The following is a 20,231-nucleotide window of genomic DNA, read 5'->3' as shown; positions in this document are numbered from 1 at the left end:
AAAGATCACACATATGCCATTTTCAACATGATACACCTATCCTGAGTTGTTGTTTCAGAAAAAGATTGGAAAAAGGCTTAACTTATTTCTCTCCTACAGCCTTTGATAATTAAATGTGACCTTAACATTCAATCAAGGACTTGCTTCTTGCCTTTGCAACTGTATTTCAGTACACTCAGTAAGTTCTGTTACTTAAAAATCCTTTTAGACCCAAGACAATGTTTTGAACTTTGACCTTAGTGTCATTGCAAAAATAGCCATTGTGATTGTCTAAATGGGATTTGTGGTTGCGTACGAACATGCCGTGTTCAGATATTCAGCTTCACGAATTCTTGTAAAACTCGCAGACAAACGACTCTGAAATAAATCAAACACATTTCTTAAATGCAAGTGATGAGATATCAAAGTTTAATGGAAAACTGCCCTGTTTTTTGTTGTTACCATATACTTAAGTGTTGTATTCTGGATAGGTAGAAGATTAAGGAAATATAAAAATTATATGCAAGAAATATGATATTTTAAAGTACAGAAAACTGCACAGTTTTTTAGTGGATGTAAGTGAAAACAACTTTTTCATCTAAATATTTAAACTTTTCATCAGCAGTTGGTCACTTGCCTTAATTAACAAGAAACCGTCGGAGACGGGTGATGCTCCCCAAAGATTTTTTGGTCACAATATTGCATTATATATTCAGATAAAAGGAAACATCTTGAGTGGCATAACTTCGGACAAAATAATACCATGGATACACCTATGAAGGTTGTTCTCTTGCTCTGGATTCATCATTTGAGTCAATAAATTCCATAACTCAGAGCAATATTTGGTTACTCGGATATTTCGACTATATCACATAGTCTTCATCAGCGATGTGCTGGTCAGTTGAGTGAGTCACGTGACATCACTGATGAAGACTATGTGATAAGGTCGAAATATCCGAGTAAGCAAATATTGCTCTGAGTTATAGAATTTATTGACTCCAAAACGATAGATGGTTTAGCAACTTAAAAATTTCAAAGAGCCATAACTCTCTAAATAAATCATCTAACCAGAACCCACAAATAACATGTGCATCTCCTTAAGGTAGTTAAGCTTCCCATAAAACTTTATTGAATTCCGGTCAGTAGTTGGGGAAAAATAGCCCGGACAAGAATTGCTCTATATGTACAGTTTATAGAAAATTTCAAAGGGCCATAACTCTGTGAAAAATCATCCGACCATAACCGGCTGATAATATGCACATCTCCTTTTGGTAGTGAAGCTTCCCATGAAGTTTCATTGAATTCCCGTAATAAGTTGCTGAGAAATAGCTCGGACAAGAATAGCACTATATGTACAATGGAAAATTTCAAAGGGCCATAACTCTGTGAACAATCATCCGACGAGAACCGGCTGGTAATATGCACATCTGCTCTTGGTAGTGAAGCTTCCCATAAAGTTTAATTTAATTCCAGTCATTAGTTGCTGAGAAATCGCCCGGACAAGAATTGCACTTTATGTACAGTTAATGGAAAATTTCAAAGGGCTATAAGTCTGTGAAAAATCATCCGACGAGAACCGGCTGATTATATGCACATGTACTCTTAGTAGTTAAGCTTCACATAAAGTGTCATTGAATTCTGGTCATTAGTTGCTGAGAAATAGCCCAGACAAGAATTGCACTATATGTACAGTTAATGGAAATTTTCAAAGGGCCACAACTCTGTAAAAAATCATCCGACAAGAACCGGCTGATAACATGTACATCTCCTCTTGGTAGTGAAGCTTCCCATAAAGTTTTATTGAATTCAGGCCATTAGTTGCTGAGAAATAGCCCGGACAAGAATTGCACTATATGTACAGTTGGAACATGGAAAATTTCAAAGGGCCATAACTCTGTGAAAAATCATCCGACCAGAACCGACCAAGACAATATATGGGTTATATTTCCCATCTTAATTATTTATAAACACAAGAATCAAGCCGAACTTCGAAAGAAACACTGTTAAAAATATATCAAACAAGGGCTGTTTGAAAAACATGCATGCCCCCCCCCCATATGGGCTCTCCGTTGTAGTGACAGCCATAGTGTGAATATGCTTTTTGTCACTGTGACCTTGACCTTTGACCTAGTGACCTGAAAATCAATAGGGGTCATCTGCCAGTCATGATTAATGTACCTATGAAGTTTCATGATCCTAGCCATAAGCGTTCTTGAGTTATCATCCGGAAACCATTTTACTGTTTCGGGTTACCGTGAATTTGACCTTTGACCTAGTGACCTGAAAATCAATAGGGGTCATCTGCGAGTCATGATCAATGTACCTATGAAGTTTCATGATCCAAGGCATAAACGTTCTTGAGTTATCATTCGTAAACCATTTTACTATTTCGGGTCACCGTGAACTTGACCTTTGACCTATTGACCCCAAAATCGATAGGGGTCATCTGCGAGTCATGATTAGTGTACCTATGAAGTTTCATGATCCTTGGCATATGCGTTCTTGAGTTATCATCCGAAAACCATTTTACTATTTCGGGTCGCTGTGACCTTGACCGTTGACCTAGTGACCTGAAAATCCATAGGGGTCATCTGCCATCCATTATCAATCTACCTACGAAGCTTCATGATCCTAGGCCCAAGCGTTTTTGAGTTATCATCCGGAAACCATTTTACTATTTCGGGTCACTGTGACCTTGACCTTTTACCTAGTGACCTGAAAATCAATAGGGGTCATCTGCGAGTCATGATCAATCTACCTATCAAGTTTCATTATCCTAGGCTTAAGCGTTCTTGAGTTATCATCCGGAAACCATTTTACTATTTCGGGTCACCGTGACCTTGACCTTCGACCTAGTGACCTCAAAATCAATAGGGGTCATCTGCGAATCATTTTCAATGTTCCTATTAAGTTTCATGATCCTAGGCCCAAGCGTTCTTGAGTTATCATCCGGAAACCACCTGGTGAACGGACCGACAGACCGACAGAAATGTGCAAAGCAATATACCCCTTCTTCTTCGAAGGGGGGCATAAAAAACGTACATTTTCCGGCGATGGCGGCAACGTTTGAAAGGTAGCTTGGCCTTTGGTTCGACTTCGAATTATACCCAGACGTTACTCTGAGGAGAACATTGTGAGGACTGAAATTTTAGTTCGAAATGACCTTGAATGAAAAATATCGAATACACGACGTATATCTTAGTTTAATAAAGAAGTAAAATAATCAGGATTGAAAACAATGTTTGAAATAGTTATTAATATGAAATAGTCTAGCTATATTCAACTGTTAAATACATTCAAATAAAAACACATGGGCGTGGAAATAATTTTGATTTTTACGAAAAGCGGCTCTGAACTTTTAAGTGTTCTAGATATTTGTGTTATTTTGCAAGTTGTTTCATACTTGTACGTTTGTTATGTACGCTTTTGCCTTGTAAATGGCATTTGTTTAGTGCCCAATTGTTCGGCAATTACCGTTGTTTCTAGTCATAGATATAGCACCGCATTTCATAAAATGTTCTCTCCTGCTGGTGCAGCTAAATTAAATAAATAAATAAAACAACGTTGTTGATTGACTGATAAGGATAGTATTATGAAGTAGGGCCTTTGCATTTAAATAATTATTTACTTATCTAGCAGTGTTCTTGATTTAAGAACAATGGAACATACGAAACGACATAATGAAAAAAAATAGCGGGTGTATGTGCAACCTCTATTGTATTAAATGGACGTCTATCTTCTCTGAATCTTTAAAATGCGTAAACACTGCCATATTGTTTATTTACGTTTGTTTAGTTAGATTTTTTTTTTGCTGTATTAAACAGTATTTTATTGATATCACGGAGGTCAGTTAAAGGTAAACCATCTTGATTATATAGTTTATTCCTGGGTTAGCTTACCAGTACTAATTGTACATACTTATGCCAGTTACTGACTACTTGAATTCAAACTTAACTCAGAGGTAGCGGAAGAAAGTCCGTTGAACATGTTTCACGACCAATGCTCACACAAGCCCTATTGTTTAAAATCGTTTAAATAATGCGATGTAAAAAAATTATATTAAGTACCCCGTTTTTATTTTTATATTGTGATGGCTGTTGTTTCGTTCTTAAATTATTAAAAAGTGCAAATTATACGAAATTATCGTTTCTAACAAACAAAATCTGGAAAAATGGGTTAAATTTTAATTCGGTCTGACCCTTTATTTTTGTTCCTCTATTGTCGAGAAACCCTTATAATTTTATCACACTTCAAACGCTTAATGGCGAAAACCAGCTTTGTGAAAGATATTGAGAATAGGTCTAGGTAGGTTTGGGATCGTGCCAGGTACTGTGTCACAGACACACTCCTTTACCCTTGGTTATCACTATTAATGAAGTTTCATACCTGTATCAAAATCCTTACAAAAACCCACTTCATTGTATACTATTCAGCGATTTATGCAACCACGGGTTTATTCCATAGGCGCTTGGTTGCTGAACAAGTAAAAATCGGTACATACTATTATCAAATGTACTGAAAATATAATAATAAAGATGAAGATGATAAAGACGATACCAGAATATTGAGAAAGGATATATTCTTAAATCCAAATGAAATCACTGTGTGGATTTGATTTGTTGTTTTAGTTTGTTTTATCAAGATATCTGTAGCTCGCATGCGATGTGGTCAACATGCCATACAAGTGTAATCTGGTTTTCAACCCACCAAACTTCGCTGTTTTAAGAACTCATGCCGTTTAATTTCTGCACATTTGTGAAAATATTGATTCATGTGCTGTCCCATTGTATTCATATTTCTACTCATCTTGATGTGTTTTGTCATTACAATTTAATGCATGATGCATTGTTCAGTTTAAATGTAAATGAATGTATTTTAACGTTAATGATTTGGTTAGTTTTTTTCACCGTTAATAACATGCTTTTTTAATTTAGTATTTCTCTTCTTACATTCCTACGTAAATGTGTAACTGTAGCTTTGTTGCATTATCAAATTGTGGCTATCTTACATTATCAAAGAAAACGATAACGTGCATAAATATTAAGTTTACTGCACATTACAATCAAGATGATGAAAATATAATTATCACTATTTATCATAATACTTTTAACAAAAATATTACCATTCTAATATCTAGCTACTATCTATTATCTTACAACACCATGTATACAAAAATAAATACATACATATAATTATAATAATAATGGGTGTTCGTTATGACAACATATTTATACTTTTTGTTCGTTAATTGTGCTTGTTGTGATTCCCTTTACATTTTTATTTCTGCTGTAATGTACATACTCTTATTTTTATCATAATTTAAAATCAATTGAAACTATGTGTGAAGTTGTTTTAATTGTTTTACAAATTTTAAAGGTCCATTATACCTCAGAATCAGTCTTTCACGTTTGTAAACAGCAGTTTGTATCTCTAAGATACATTTAAGTACAAAAATAATTTTTAAACGTAAGACTGTTGAAACATTTTTAACTGCAATTTATGTAAAGTATTATAATTTTTGAATTGGACTAACCTGTCTCATTATTTGCTTTACTTGTTTGAATGTTTTCTGATGTTTGTTTTGTGTATGTTAAGCCATTTGTAAATTCTTAATATATCTAGACGTTTTGACATATTATATGTAAATTGTGTTGTACAAATACTGTTTTTAAATATATAAACATACAGCAGGAACACCGTATTTTCCAACACAGTTTGCCTATTTCTCGTTATTTCGGATTATTTTTGGGGTAGCGATTTCCTCTCTGAATTTAGTTTGAAATATTAGTTAAAGAACTGTTTTATTGAACTGAATTGCTATTACAAATACAAATGCACGTATAATTTAAATAAATCAAAGATCCACTTCGAAGTATTTTTCTCGCTACCATCGTCTTCGAGTTTTTTACTGTTTTATTGTCCCCTTCACCGGAGGGGACTAATGGTTTGCACTCTTTCTGTCAGTCTGTCTGTCACACTTTTCTGGATCCTGCGATAACTTTAAATTCTTCACATGTTTTCATGAAACTTGAAACATGGACAGATGACATTATGGAGATTATGTACGTCATTTCATTTTGCGCCGCTTTGACTTATTATTTTTTACCTTTGACCTTGAAGGATGACCTTGACCTTTACCACTCAAATTTGCAGCTCCTTGAGATACACATGCATGCCAAATATAAAGTAACTATCTTCAATATAGCAAAAGTTATTGCAAAATTTTAAAGTTTGCACAAACAGACCAACAGACAGACCAACAGACGGGCCAAAAACAATATGTCCCCCACTATAGTGGTGGGGGGGCATAACAAGAAAAGTGTATGTCAGAAACGCTCATGTCCCCTTCTGCGCCGCTTTGACTTATTATTTTTTACCTTTGACCTTGAAGGATTACCTTGACCTTTTACCACTCAAAATGTGCAGCTCCATGAGATTCACATGCATGCCAAATATGAAGTAGCTATCTTCAATATAGCAAAGGTGATTGCAAAATGTTTAAGTTTCCACAAACAGACCAACAGACAGGGCAAAAACAATACGTCCCCCACTATAGTGGTGGGGACATAAAAAAACCCTGACAATGGTGGAGTTTCACCGGTAGGGGACCATATTGCTTGGCAATCTCTTGCTTGTATGTATAATCGAGCGATTGTGTGTATTATTTCTTTTACATTCCTAAATGAAATTGAACCTATTGAGCTAATAAATTAAAACTAAAAACACAACAAATGTATTCATTAAGTATTATAAAGACAAAACTCGTGATTATACTCGCGATATTTTTTACATAATTTAGAACATTGTAAGAGCTTTAAAAACTTTTTCTAGAGCAATTTGATTGAATATTTTGTACATTGAAACGTAACATCACTTATCACAAATGCCATATGAATATTATTTACTTGTGTTCAAATTAAACATTGGTATAGAAAAGACATCGAAAAGTGTAAGTTGTATTTACGGGAAGTATTGTTGTACCATTATTTAACAAACTTTATAAGTTTAAAAAAATCGACTGAACTGTGAACATTTCGTTGAAATATGTAATCGACATTAAGGATACATGTAAATCAGGCTGCATTTTCTTGGAACAGAAGTTGGTTAGGTAAGTGTATCTAACCTTTATGGCACATATATTACTTACAACGATCAATAAAAATGACTAGATAAGAAATACTTTGTACTGTCAAAAGGCAACAACTGTTTTCCCATTTATGTCTACAAATAAAATAGGTGATGTCGGTCCGATAAATGCGTTTTCATTAGAAAGTTATGTTTCACTTCAAAAAGCTTGTGAATGAAATTAATACATATTCAGAATCCCCTTTTAACATTCATTCTTCAGTTTATTTCAGCTTATTTTAAGTTAATTTGATCGAATGAAGCAACATTTCTGTAAACATGAATTGTTAATTCAACGAAACTGATCCGAGTGTACGTAAATGGAACACAAAACAACACTCGGATGTAAGAAGACAAAGGATGAGAGTCGGTATAAACAATATGGTCGGGTATTAGGTTTTGTTGAGAAGAACAACTTAACACTCCTAGCCGTACATGGCAATATTTTATTTTGCGAGGCGGATGCTAAGAGATGCGAAAACCATACACTTTAAAAATATGTATAGTTATTTATTTGCCGACCAATTGAATCGTTTGAAATAAATAATATTTTGAAAATGACATGATGAAATCAAGTTCTTAATTGCTTTATAACGCATTTTCATTGGTAAAATAAGTAACTTAAATCGCGCCTAATTCGTATGGCATTATTTTATTAAACGTGTTGCCTCGATTCGTGACTGAAAAGGGCAAATTGCTCTTTGTGTTATATTCTTGGTAAAAATCTTTCTCTGTTTGTCCATTCTTCTGTATGATAGAGTAATACAGCTTAGTATTCCTATATACGTATAGTTTAGTATACGTACAGTGAGCTTTGTCTATATGGCAATTTATTAAACCCCTTTGGCAAGATATTGTGTTCTGTCCAGATAGCAAAATAGAATGCCCCGCTGTCAGTATATTAAGTCAATTTGTCTATATATTATGCTTTCGCAAATAAATTATATGCCAAAGAAACGTATTTATATTTATAAGCTGTGGATATTTCTTTAAAGGAGCCGGTAAAGGACAAGACACACGCAATTCGTTTTAGTTTCTTTCTGAAAACAAGTTAACGTATTTACAACATGTATGCGAAATAATACTTCACAAATGTGGCTGCTTATGAGATATATACATCAACGAAAGAAATGTTTGTTTGTAAAATGATAAAACCCCATTAAAACTATACTAGTTAAGGAATCAAAAAATGTAATAATCAATCGAGAGATGATTATAATTCAGTTTCATCTGCGCACAATTTCTATACATGATCACGTAGTTTCGTAATCAACCCTCGAAAAGTGACCAGTGTAGAAACATGGTCCGATGAATTAATCTCTATTAAAAAAATAATCATGATCCACGTATTTGCGGGTTTACACCCGACTGTCGTGTTTTATTGAATTATTATTCTATGTCCTCGTCTTCTAAGCTGTTAACGTACAAGACAATGCCTTAATAAGACTACAAACAAGCCTCGTTCTTTAAAAACGGTGTTAAACGAATGTGCGTAAAGTGACGTCCAATGTTAGCCTTTGCAGTCCGTACATGCTTATCAAATACGACAACTTTCCGCCTAAGAATAAACTTCCTTCGGACAAGAATAACTTTAAAGCGGAATGTATCATCCCTGATAAGCCTGTACACAGGCTAATATGGGCCGCCACTTTACGTACATGAAGTCTGAATTTCCAAGAGCGTTGCTAAACTAAAACGACAGAGTTGCTGGTCACTTAAAACACAGCAGGAAAACATGATAGAGATGCTATACCAGCGCTTCATGTTCATAAATGTTCAAAAGGTAGCCAACACATTAACTTTTATCTCTATGATGCACATGCTAAGAAAAGCAAGTATAACGCTAATGTGCAACAAGAACTGTTAAAATGAAGAACAAAAACTCAACAAAACACAACATGGCAAGTATATGAATACATTTCCAGTTTTATACATACATACAGCTTTTTTTAGGCCTAAACATACGATTGCAATGCGGTTTTCAACCGCGTATACGAACATTTGCACATCCGAAATACGAGTCACAACATACCTTTTTGTTGCCGAATTTCGTCCACCGCTTTCTGTTTTTCTTTCAATAGTTCTTTAAGTTTTCTTAATCGTTCTTCTCTCGCCGTTATTCCTTCTAGAAAACGGCTTGGTTGTTGTTTCTTTGACATCTTCCGATAAAGTCGTAAAGTCAGACGTCACAAGGTTATGTTTTGTCGGTTCGGACGGATGTGTCGTATTCTTAGCGCTATGTTCAGCGCTAGATGTATTCGTGAGGGATGAATTACAGATCGTTTCTTTCGCAGAAGTCTCCCCTCTAAAATCCTTTAAAAAGTCGCGAATCGCCGTTTTTTCTGATCCATCATATTTCGATTTCATATTCACTAGCTTTGTCTTTAACGTCTGAAGCTGTGTCTCTTTTACGTCAGACGGTGAGTTCCGACCGTCAGATATCGCAAGGTCATCGTTTGACGATTCGGACTTATTTCCCTCATTCTTAGAGGTCTTCAAAGTCTGAAGCTGTAACACGATCCCCGATTGGTTTATTTGTGACGGCCGTAAAAACGCATTAACCTTCGCTAAAGGTTGCGTCGATTTACTCGACGTCGACGTTACTTGACCAACAGTTTGTATGAATCTGTTGTATATCTGAGAGACTCTCGCCGATGCATCAGTTTGAGTACTGGAGGCCGAGTTCGTCGTGTTTTTAGTAGGAGCTACTTGAGTCCGCGTTGTTTGCAAAGCTGACGCAGTATTTCCACCAGCAGACATTATTGTTTTCAGAGTCTGCGCCTTTTGAGTCAATGTTGTTTTCGACGTACCTTGTGAATTGACTACGCGTGACGTTGCAGTCGATTGCAACACTAACGTATTATTTGCACCAACACACGGTACGGTTAGTGACGTTGCCGAGAATATCGTAGCGCTCGCAGCCGTTGATGAGCTCGTGGTTTTTACAGTCGGAGCTATTTGAGTACACGTTGTTTCCACAGCTGACGCTTTATTTCCACCAACAGAATATGCGGTTCTTGGCGCTACAGAAACTGTAGAAACGTTCCGAGCGGTAGACAATATTGTTGACGTCATAGCCGTGGGCGCGGTTGTCTTCAGTAGCGATGTCCCATTCATGACGTACGCCACAGGCGGTGAATGGTCCGTCGCCAGCGGAATGAGAATGTTCTTACCGTCGACCTTCAGCAAATAGAATTTGGCATTGCTGTTTGTTGGCGTTTTATCATCTGCGTCGTTTAGGGTTGTCGGTAACAGCGAGGATACTCTTTTTGGCGCTGTGCTAGTTGTGGATAACGTAATTGGCCGCATGCTTCCTACCGTCTGCACTGGGGGCTTACTCGGGTCGTGTGCGGAGTACATTACGGTTACTTTTTGCGGCATCGATGGGTTTTCTAGCTTACTCGTTGGCGACGCTTGGTGGATAACGCATGATTCCAGCAATTGGCCGTTAACTGACGATGGAACTAAAGATTGGGACGCCACTGGAAATCGTGTGCGCACGGGAACTGGAAACACGCCGCCCGAAGCTATTTGTCCGGTAGTGGTTACTGGAATGAACAACACCTGTGGTCTTGTGTTTGGTTTTGGTAAAATCGCCGACACCGGCGGAGATGGCGGATGATTCTGTTGACTGCTGCGTAGCGTGTTCGTTATTACATGACTGGCGGCGGTAGATACGGGCGGTTTCGACGCTGCTGTTGTCAGGCTTGTAACCGTCTGGTTACTTTTGGCGGTGGTGACTTTCGTCAGTGTCAGACGCTGTTTAGATGTTGACAACTGGTTAGTTTCAAATCGCAAGGTCGTGTACCCACCGGAAGTCAGCGGCTGGGGATATACGACCGTGTTTGCAGAAGATGTTGAGACGCCGGGTAGCAATACCGGACTATCAATCACCAGGTATTGCGAAGAGGTTGCAGGGGGTGTCCACTTACTGGTTTCGAAGACATTAACATCATGCCCGGAAGCACAGGAAGGAGATGCTGGATACCCCGTCGGAATTTGCGACTGCGATTTATTTATAAACAATTGCTTGACCTTGTCTGGCACTTTAAATTTCTTGAATTTTTCTTCAATAAGAGCGTCGTTCGCCTGCTCGTAACCGTTATCTATAAGCTCCGTTTTGAAAACGCGTACTTGTGACGTCATCAGGTCTGACAACGTCATCGGTTGTTTATCTAAATCATGACTATCCATCGGTTCGGATTTCACTCGCGAAAGATCGGGCGAAAATGACTTTGTTGTTAACAGGCTACGTATGTAGCAGTTTTCGTTAGGGGCGTTTTGTATGAGAACACCGTCTGTCGGTTTTCTTTCAGCACTGTTTTGAGCCTTACTATTTGACAAGCCTTTTCCGTTACGCAACGCTTCTCTTTGCGTGCAGATTTCGTTTTCAATATCCAACATTAAACCAGTACGATTTAACGCGGTCCCAGTCTTTCCATACACCCGTTTCTTGTTATTTCTCACTGTCTGTGTCTTTATTTTACCTTCTTTGGGTACATCTACCTCGTCAACACGTTCTATAACAATGTCGACTTTCTGCTTTTTGTGTAATTGGGTCATTTCCAAGACAGATCTTTCCAGCGCCTTGCAGTGGCGGTTTTCTTCAATTCGAAGCTTATATCGACTCATCTCACTGGCGTATTTTATCTTCGCAAGCATGCGAGCGTTGATTTCTTCCGCTAATAGTTCCATTTTATCCGAGACGAAGCCGACACTGTACCGCGAATTGGACTTCCTCACTCGCCCGCTCAAGCTTCTTGTGCCTTCCGTCACAGTTGCCGGACGCTTCAGGGCTGACTTCAATCTTTTTAATTTTTTATTCCATCTCCGTTTGATTTCAATAAACTTTCCAAGAGTTTCAAGTTCACAGACTTTTTCTCGTTCTCGTCTTTCCGCCCATAGTTCTTTTTCCTTATTTTCCAAAGCTTTTTTATTGTCTTTCGGAATTTCCAATTGTTCAAGTTCCGCCGTCGCGACGCTTGTCTTAAAGTCTGCAGGAACATGAACAATAGTTCTCCGTACCCGATTTAAGTAACTCTTCGCGGGACGCTTTGAGCGCCTCGGTAATTTGTTATCCTTTATCAAGGTCAAAAGGTCCTTCATTGTGATTCCTACTCCAGGTTTCTTAGACGCATTGACTTCTTGATTCTTCTCGAACTTCTCTAGATACACATGGTAATCCTTTTGCTTACTAGGCGTTTTCACGTTGAAGACATCATCTCCGCGCGTCAGTCGACGTTTAAAGCTGATCTTCTTGCACATGTTGGAGCATTCGGTCTGCGCATGCGCGAAGTCACTCAAAGTGACGCTACTCCGCGTTCCCAGCCAGGGGTCTATGCTGGTGAGCACGATGTAAGAGGGGTCGATCTTTCGCTTCTTCGCCGGTAACGGAGTCGGGACAAAATCATCTGCAACAGCGAATATATGACGTCAAAACGTTTTTTCTACGTCATTACTTGGCGTTATGAAGTATTTTTTTTTATCACATTGTTATGAGATGGGAACTATCATGTACATATCAGTGGTATTTTCCGCGTCAAGCAAGATGTATGCGTACTCAATAGGGCAGATCTATGTAGCTTAAACATTGAAATGATGACCCGATGGGGATTTTTTAGCTGTACTGGCCATAGGCCAGAAGAGCTTATGGGATGGCATGGTGTCTGTCTGTCTGTGTGTGCGTGCGTGCGTTAGACTTTCTCTTGTTTATCCGATAAAGTCCACAGTTTTCATCCGATTCTTTTCAAACTTGATAAGTGTCTTATATTAATGAGGACTCGAACCCTATTGATTTTCAGGTCACTGGGTCAAAGGTCAAGGTCACAGTGACTCGAAATAGTAAAAACTTGTTTATCCGATAAAATCCACAGTTTTCATCAGATTCTTTTCAAACTTGCTCTGTGTCTTTATATTTATGACGACTCGAACCCTATTGATTTTCAGGTCACTGGGACAAAGGTCAAGGTCACAGTGACTCGAAATAGTAAAAACTTGTGTATCCGATTAAGTCCACAGTTTTCATCCGATTCTTTTTAAACTGGCTGTGTCTTTATATTAATGAGGACTCGAACCCTATTGATTTTCATGTCACTGGGTCAAAGGTCAACGTCACAGTGACTCGAAGTAGTAAAAACTTGTTAATCCGATAAAGTCCACAGTTTTCATCCGATTCTTTTCAAACTTGCTCAGTGTCTTTATATTAATAGAGACTCTAACCCTATTGATTTTCAGGTCACTGAGTCAAAGGTCAAGGTCACAGTGACTCGAAATAGTAAAATGGTTTCCGGATGATAACTCAAGAATGCTTAGGCCTAGGATCATGAAACTTCAAAGGTACATTGGTCATGACTGGCAGATGACCCCTATTGATTTTCAGGTCACTAGGTCAAAGGTCAAGGTCACAGTGACTCGAAATAGTAGCGCGATTAAGTACACAGTTTCCGTCTTATTTCTGGTCACTAGGTCAAAGGTCAAGGTCACAGTGACTCGAAATAGTAGCGCGATTAAGTACAAAGTTTCCATCTTATTCTTTCCAAACTTGCACAGTGTTTATACCAGTAGAGCGATTCAGGCCCTCATGGGCCTCTTGTTGTAAAGTAATATGCAGATTGTTTCGTTGTTAACAACCACAAGATTCCCATGAAAGGCCCAAAGTCGCTCACCTAAGAAAAAAAGAAATGACATGTTCTTTGCAGGCCAAGATGGAACAAATGTTCTAACCAAGTTTCATGAAGAATGAACAACAAATGGCCGCTTGGAAGCCATATTTTTTATAAAAAAAGACCTGAACCATTTTTAACTCTTCCAAGATATGTCCAAATTTCATGAAGATTTGGCAAAAAATGTGTCTTCAAGACCGTTCACGTGTTTTCACTAAATAAATAAAGAAAACTGCCCACCCCCTGGCGGCCATGTTTTTTTACTGATTACGACCATTTTCAAACTCGTCCGAGACATCCACATAACTAATGTTTTGACAAAATTTCATGATGATTATGCAAAACATGTGGCTTCTAGAGTTTTAACAAGCTTTTTTAATATATAAATATAAGGGAAAAGACCCCACCCTGGCGGCAATGTTTTTTTACCGATCCAAACCATTATCAAACTCAACTGTCGTATCCAGGTGTGGTAGTGCGGTCTCGTTCGCTTACGCAAATGGTCACGGGACGGTAACGAGTTATGTTACTTTGTGAGCACTTATATAATGCGGAAATATTATTTGATTAATGCTTATTTCCAGTCACGATGACAACACTGACTGGTTGTAATTCAATTAACTAAAGGCGTCCAATCACAGTCAAAGAATTTATATATAAGTTAAAACTAAAGCAGCTTTAACACAAATAACTAATTATTATTCCAAGAACTCGGAAAATGAAGAACAATGACAGAGAATTAAGAACAGGTACAAGCCAAGTCTAAAGAATCTAAGTAGCGTTACAAAAAGTACCATCATACAGCAAATACCTTAATAAATACTTAAATGAATGTAAAAGAAGTTCACAATCTGTCAAAAAACTGATATAAATATAAGTTACTGTGAGTCTAGAAGTGTTTCAAAAAATCTAGTTTACAAATTTGGTCTAACTTAATCTAAAGAACAATACATGTATTTATGGACATAAGAAAACTTCAGTGAATCAAATGTAAAAATAAGAAGAATTAATTAAAGTTATTGAAATAGAAAAGAGTCTTTCTAATTTAGAAAATACCAAATAAAAATAATCTAAATAATAAGAATAATTTAGAATATAATGCCAAAATGTCTTGATGCTGGTGTTAAAATAATTTAGAGTTGAATTATTTCAAAATTCCAACCTTTTTCAAGAGCTGTTGCCTTTTCAGGAAAGCATCTAGAGGGGATTCTATATCTTCCCAAATTCCAGAGCAGAACTAAAAATAGATTACTGAACCAGGTTAAACAAGGGAGATAAATACTGCAAAATCATGTACATGTTGTCTTTCTTTCAGCTATCTCTTAGTTGATAGGCTTATCATAAGAGCTAATGACTAAAACAGTTATGAAAATTATGAAAATTCTGTGTTATGAAAAATTGCATAATACAGTTAATGTAACATAATAATGACATAATGACATAATAAAACCAAACTCTGCTACCCAGGAAACAAATGAACTGACCAAATTTCATGAAGATTGGGCAAACTAGAGGGTTAAAAAGGTTTTACTATAGCCATATATAGCCATATAAGGAAAAATGCCCCATCCCCATGGCAGCCATGTTTTACAAGCAAACGTTACCATTTCTGAACTCATCTAAGAAATCATTGGGACAAATCTTCTGAGCAAGTTTCATGAAGATCTGAAAATAAATTTGGCCCCTATAGTGTTAACAACGTTTTACTATAGCCATATAAGGAAAAATGCCCCCTGGCGGCCATTTTTTTCAACCAACCGGCATCATTTTCGAACTCGTCCAAGATATTATTGGGATTAATCTTCTGACTAAGTTTCATGAAGATCAGACAAAAAATGTGGCCTCTAGAGTGTTAACAAGATTTTACTATAGCCATATAAGGAAAAATGCCCCGCCCCCTGGCGGCCATGTTTTTCAACCAACCAGCATCATTTTCGAACTTGTCCAAGATATTATTGGGATAAATCTTCTGAACCAAGCTACATGAAGATCAGACAATAAATGTGGCCTCTAAAGCGTTAACAAGATTTTACTATAGCCATATATAACCATGAAAGGTAAAATGCCCCGCCCCTTGGCAGCCATGTTTGTTAAGCAAACGTAACCATTTTCGAAATCATCTAAGATATCATTTAGACCAATCTTCTGACCAAATTTCATGAAGATTGGACAATAAATGTGGCCTCTAGAGAGTAAGAAAGTCAAAAGTTGACGCCGCACAACGCACGACGGACGACAGACAAACGGCGATCACAAAAGCTCACCATGAGCACGTTGTGCTCAGGTGAGTTATAAAAAAATGTTAATGACACAGTTGTGTCGTTGTTAAATAACCAATTACACTACTGATGTTGACCTTAGCAAAAGGTACAAGTTAGTTCAGATTACAATGGTAAAACATTTGTCATATAATTTCAGAATCAAAACCATTGTCGCATATCATGTTTGAAGTTTCGTTAGTTTTTCTACGAAACTAACATGTTAGCGACATATATTCATACAGACATAAAATAAAATTCTCGCAGTGTAACGACTTATACAAGACGCAAGAAAGTCATTCAAACCAAGTACGGCATACTTTCAATATAGTACAATTGCGTGAAAACCCCATAAGGTTATGCATAAATTGCTATTATTTACGAATACCGTTATTGCATCGTTAATAAACGACTTCTTAAGTGCTGAGCCGTGACATGAACAACATACAAATTTGTTGAATAGATTCCCCCGTCAATATGCTTCTGGACACTCATACCAAGTTTCAATAAGATCCGCAAAAGCAGTTCCAAGATATGGCTTCGGACACACAAAACAAATCGTTAGTTCAAGATACAAAGGGCCATACCTCTGTTATTAACAGATGATGTACAATGCAATTTTGCGTGCATCATCCTATTATCCATATATATACTCATACCAAGTTTCAATGAAATCCGCCAAGCACTTCCAAGATATGGCCCCGGACGGAAATGCGGACGGACGGATAACGCCAAAACAATATCTTTCCGCCTATGTCGGGGGATAAAACAAGAGGGCCTAAAAGGCCCAAAGTCGCTCACCTGAGAAAACAAGATATTATTGGGACAAATCTTCTGACCAAGTTTCATGACGATCGGATTATAAATGTGGCCTCTAGAGTGTTAACAAGGTATTACCATAGCAATATAAGGAAAAATGCCCTGCCCCCTGGCAGCCATGTTTTTCAACCAACCAGCATCATTTTTGAACATTTCCAAGATATTATCGCGATGAATCTTTTGACGAAGTTTCATGAAGATCGGACAGTAAATGTGGCCTCTAGAGTGTTAACAAGATTTTACTATAGTCATATAAGGAAAAATGCCCCGCCCCTTGGAAGCCATTTTATTCAAGCAAACAATTATTTTCGAACTCATCCAAGATATCATTGAGACCAATCTCCTGACCAAATGTCATGAAGATTGGACAATAAATGTGGCCTCTAGAGTGTTAACAAGGTTTTACTATAGCCATATATAGCCATATAAGGAAAAATGCCCCGCCCCTGGGGGCAATGTTTTTAAAGCAACCAAAACCATTTTCGAACTCATCCATGATATCATTGGGACAAATGTTCTGACCACGTTTCATGATGATCGAAAAAAAATGTGACCTCAAGAGTGTTAACAAGGTTTTACTATAGCCATATAAGGAAAATAGCCCCGCCCCGTGGTGGCCATGTTTTCAACCAACCGGCATCATTTTTGAACTCGTCCAAGATATTACTGGGATGAATCTTCTGACTGAGTTTCATGAAGATCGGACTATAAATGTGGCCTCTAGAGTGTTAACAAGATTTTACTATAGCCTTATATAGCCATGTAAGGAAAAATGCCCCGCCCCTTGGCGGCCATGTTTTTCAAGCAAACGTAACCAATTCGAACTCATCCAAGATATCATTAATACAAATCTTCTGGCCATATTTCATCAAGATTGGACAATAAATGTGGCCTCTAGAATGTTAACAAGGTTTTACTAAAGCCATATGAGGAAAAATGCCCCGCCCCCTGGTGGCCATGTTTTTCAACCAACCGGCATCATTTTTAAACTCGTCCAAGATATTATTAGGATAAATCTTATGACCAAGTTTCATGAAGATTGGACAATAAATGTGGCCTCTAGAGTGTTAACAAGATTTTACTATAGCCATATATAGCCATATAAGGAAATATGCCCCGCCCCTTGGCAGCCATGTTTTTCAAGCAAAGGTTACCATTTTTGAACTTATCCAAGATATCAGTGGGACAAATCTTCTGACCAAGTTTCATGAAGATCGGAAAATAATTATGGCCTCTAGAGTGTTAACAAGGTTCTAATATAGCCATATAAGGAAACATGCCCCGCCCCCTGGCGGCCATGTTTTTCAACAAACCGGCATCATTTTCGAACTCGTCTTAGATATTTTTGGGATATATCTTCTGACCAAGTTTTATGAAGATCAGACAGTAACTGTGGCCTCTAGAGTGTTAACAAGAGTTTACAATAGCCATATATAGCCATATAAGGAAAAATGCCCCGCCCCTTGGCAGCCATGTTTTTCAAGCAAACGTAACCATTTTCGTACTAATCCAAGATATCATTGAAACCAATGTTCTGACCAAATTTCAGGAAGATTGGACAATAAATGTGGACTCTAGAGAGTTAACAAGGAAAATGTTGACGCCATACAACGGACAACGGACGACGGACAAAAAGCGATCACAAAAGCTCACCATGAGCACAACGTGCTCAGGTGAGCTAAAAAAAATGGCGACGTATCTTAAAGACCGAGCCAGTCCGATTTAGATAGCTCGATTTTTCTACCGTACCCGGGAAATACTAAATCAGTTGTTGTCGGCTATTTCTTTTATTAATCATAATTATACAAGCGATTTTGACCTATTCGGCGCTAAGTCATTTCAGAGAAAAAACAGGAAGAACTTGAGGTACTGTTTTGCGCGATATTTTCCACCCCCTGTACGTCGATAATCCAAACTGTGTAGGGTAATTAAAACTGAAGAACAAATGGCGACAGAAATAAAGACTTAAGTCATTTGTTTCTAAGAACATGTTTATTTAAGTTTAGTTGTGACATAATAAACGTTTCTTTTTTATAAAATGTTATTTGCCGGATACAATGCGCTAATAAACCCATAACAATTAAAAACAATTACGTCGAAATAAAATGAATATGTTTGAAAATCTGGAACAAGTAAATGAAATGTTCGAAAGTTTTAGGCCAAAAACAATTATATTTGAATGTTGTTTATGTTTTAATGCTTGGACTTAAGTATTAACCTTTCATATATGTATGTACAAAATTTGATTGGCGTAAATGCTCGAAAACGCGATATATTCGTGTTTGTTTGGGACAAGAATATACAAATTGGATAATTACCTAACTAGTGTATAGATAATTCCAAACTAACATTAGGAAGTCGATGGATAATGACCAAACTGCCAGATGTCTTTATGTAAAGATGTATGTAAAATGAACACTCATGCCAAATATTTCGAGATTTATCTGACAACAAAAGCATTTTAGCACATTGTTAAACAATCATCATTAAAAAAAGATTTTGTTTTCTGTTCATGTGAAACTTTGTTTCTTTTTTTCCCTTCTTTTCTTCTTCTTCGTCTTCAAATAACAACTCAAATTCTTCGTCATGCCGATGGATCTCCATTTCCGCAAAAATAGTTGTACTGAAAAATGTACATTTCATAAAATTGTATTCAAATGTTGAAAATAAATAAGCATTTCGTACAAATGCCTCTATCAGTCTGGTCCTACCACGTAGCGAAATAAAGCCAATACTATGTGCCCAAGCATACTATTTGCCACCAGTTTAACGGAGCGAATCGACGGTATTTCCCTATATAATGAAATATCCAATATTCAAAATTACAAAAAGTCAAAATTTTATTAACATAAAATCGGAAGCAATAATACGTAATTGGTGAAATCGGAAAGAAAAATAGTTAAAAGTCCACAAATATTATTCAAACCAAGGTTTCAATAAGGTTCAAAGTGATTCCATTTACAACTCGCAAGCTTTCTATGCTAAAATATAGTAAAGTCGTTGATCGTCGATGAGCATGCGCATATCGGGGTACTGTACAATTCACTGAGTGCTCGTAAATATTTTACTACTACTTCAATTTTCCCGCGCCGGCGAAAAGGGTCACGGGGAAAACCTTTTATTATTATTGCAAAACATAATTTACAGACGAGTTTTAATATATATATCTGTGTATTGAGAAATCATTTAATATGTTTTTTCAATATGTAAATATATTTCGGAAAGTAAAATTCTATACTAGCCGTCAATATTTGTGTACCATTCGATGCAATCTTTCTGATATAAAGTAAACTGAATCAGATCAGTAATGCCTCAAATAATATTCGAAACCTCTAAATTAAATATTGTGACAAATACCTGAATTAGCGGGGCAAGTGCCACTTTAACC

At 37.0% G+C, this 20,231-nt stretch overlaps 1 protein-coding gene across 5 annotated transcripts in view; it reads right to left on the bottom strand.

The window, feature by feature from the left end:
• LOC127861005 (uncharacterized) overlaps positions 1–20,231 on the bottom strand; it is a 33,556-nt gene that overhangs the window by 2,242 nt on the left and 11,083 nt on the right. The window contains exons 4-7 of one of the 5 annotated variants that reach the window (XR_008040017.1): positions 14,929–15,003; positions 9,137–12,515; positions 3,022–3,119; positions 300–357 (exon numbers count right to left, since the gene is read on the bottom strand). Coding sequence is in view for 1 of the 5 variants with exons in the window: in XM_052399342.1 (XP_052255302.1) it covers positions 9,190–12,515; positions 14,929–15,003 (3,401 nt within the window). In the remaining 4 variants the exon portion in view is untranslated. Of the gene's footprint in view, positions 1–299; positions 358–3,021; positions 3,120–9,005; positions 12,516–14,928; positions 15,004–20,231 lie in introns of those variants that run through there. The other 4 variants (XR_008040016.1, XR_008040015.1, XM_052399342.1 and 1 more) reach the window with 4 other exon arrangements.

The sequence above is a fragment of the Dreissena polymorpha genome, chromosome 15 (assembly GCF_020536995.1).
Source record: "Dreissena polymorpha isolate Duluth1 chromosome 15, UMN_Dpol_1.0, whole genome shotgun sequence".
NCBI classification, from domain to species: Eukaryota; Metazoa; Mollusca; class Bivalvia; order Myida; family Dreissenidae; genus Dreissena; species Dreissena polymorpha.
Note: the sequence above shows the minus strand (reverse complement) of the source record. Positions and strands in the feature narration are given on the sequence as shown.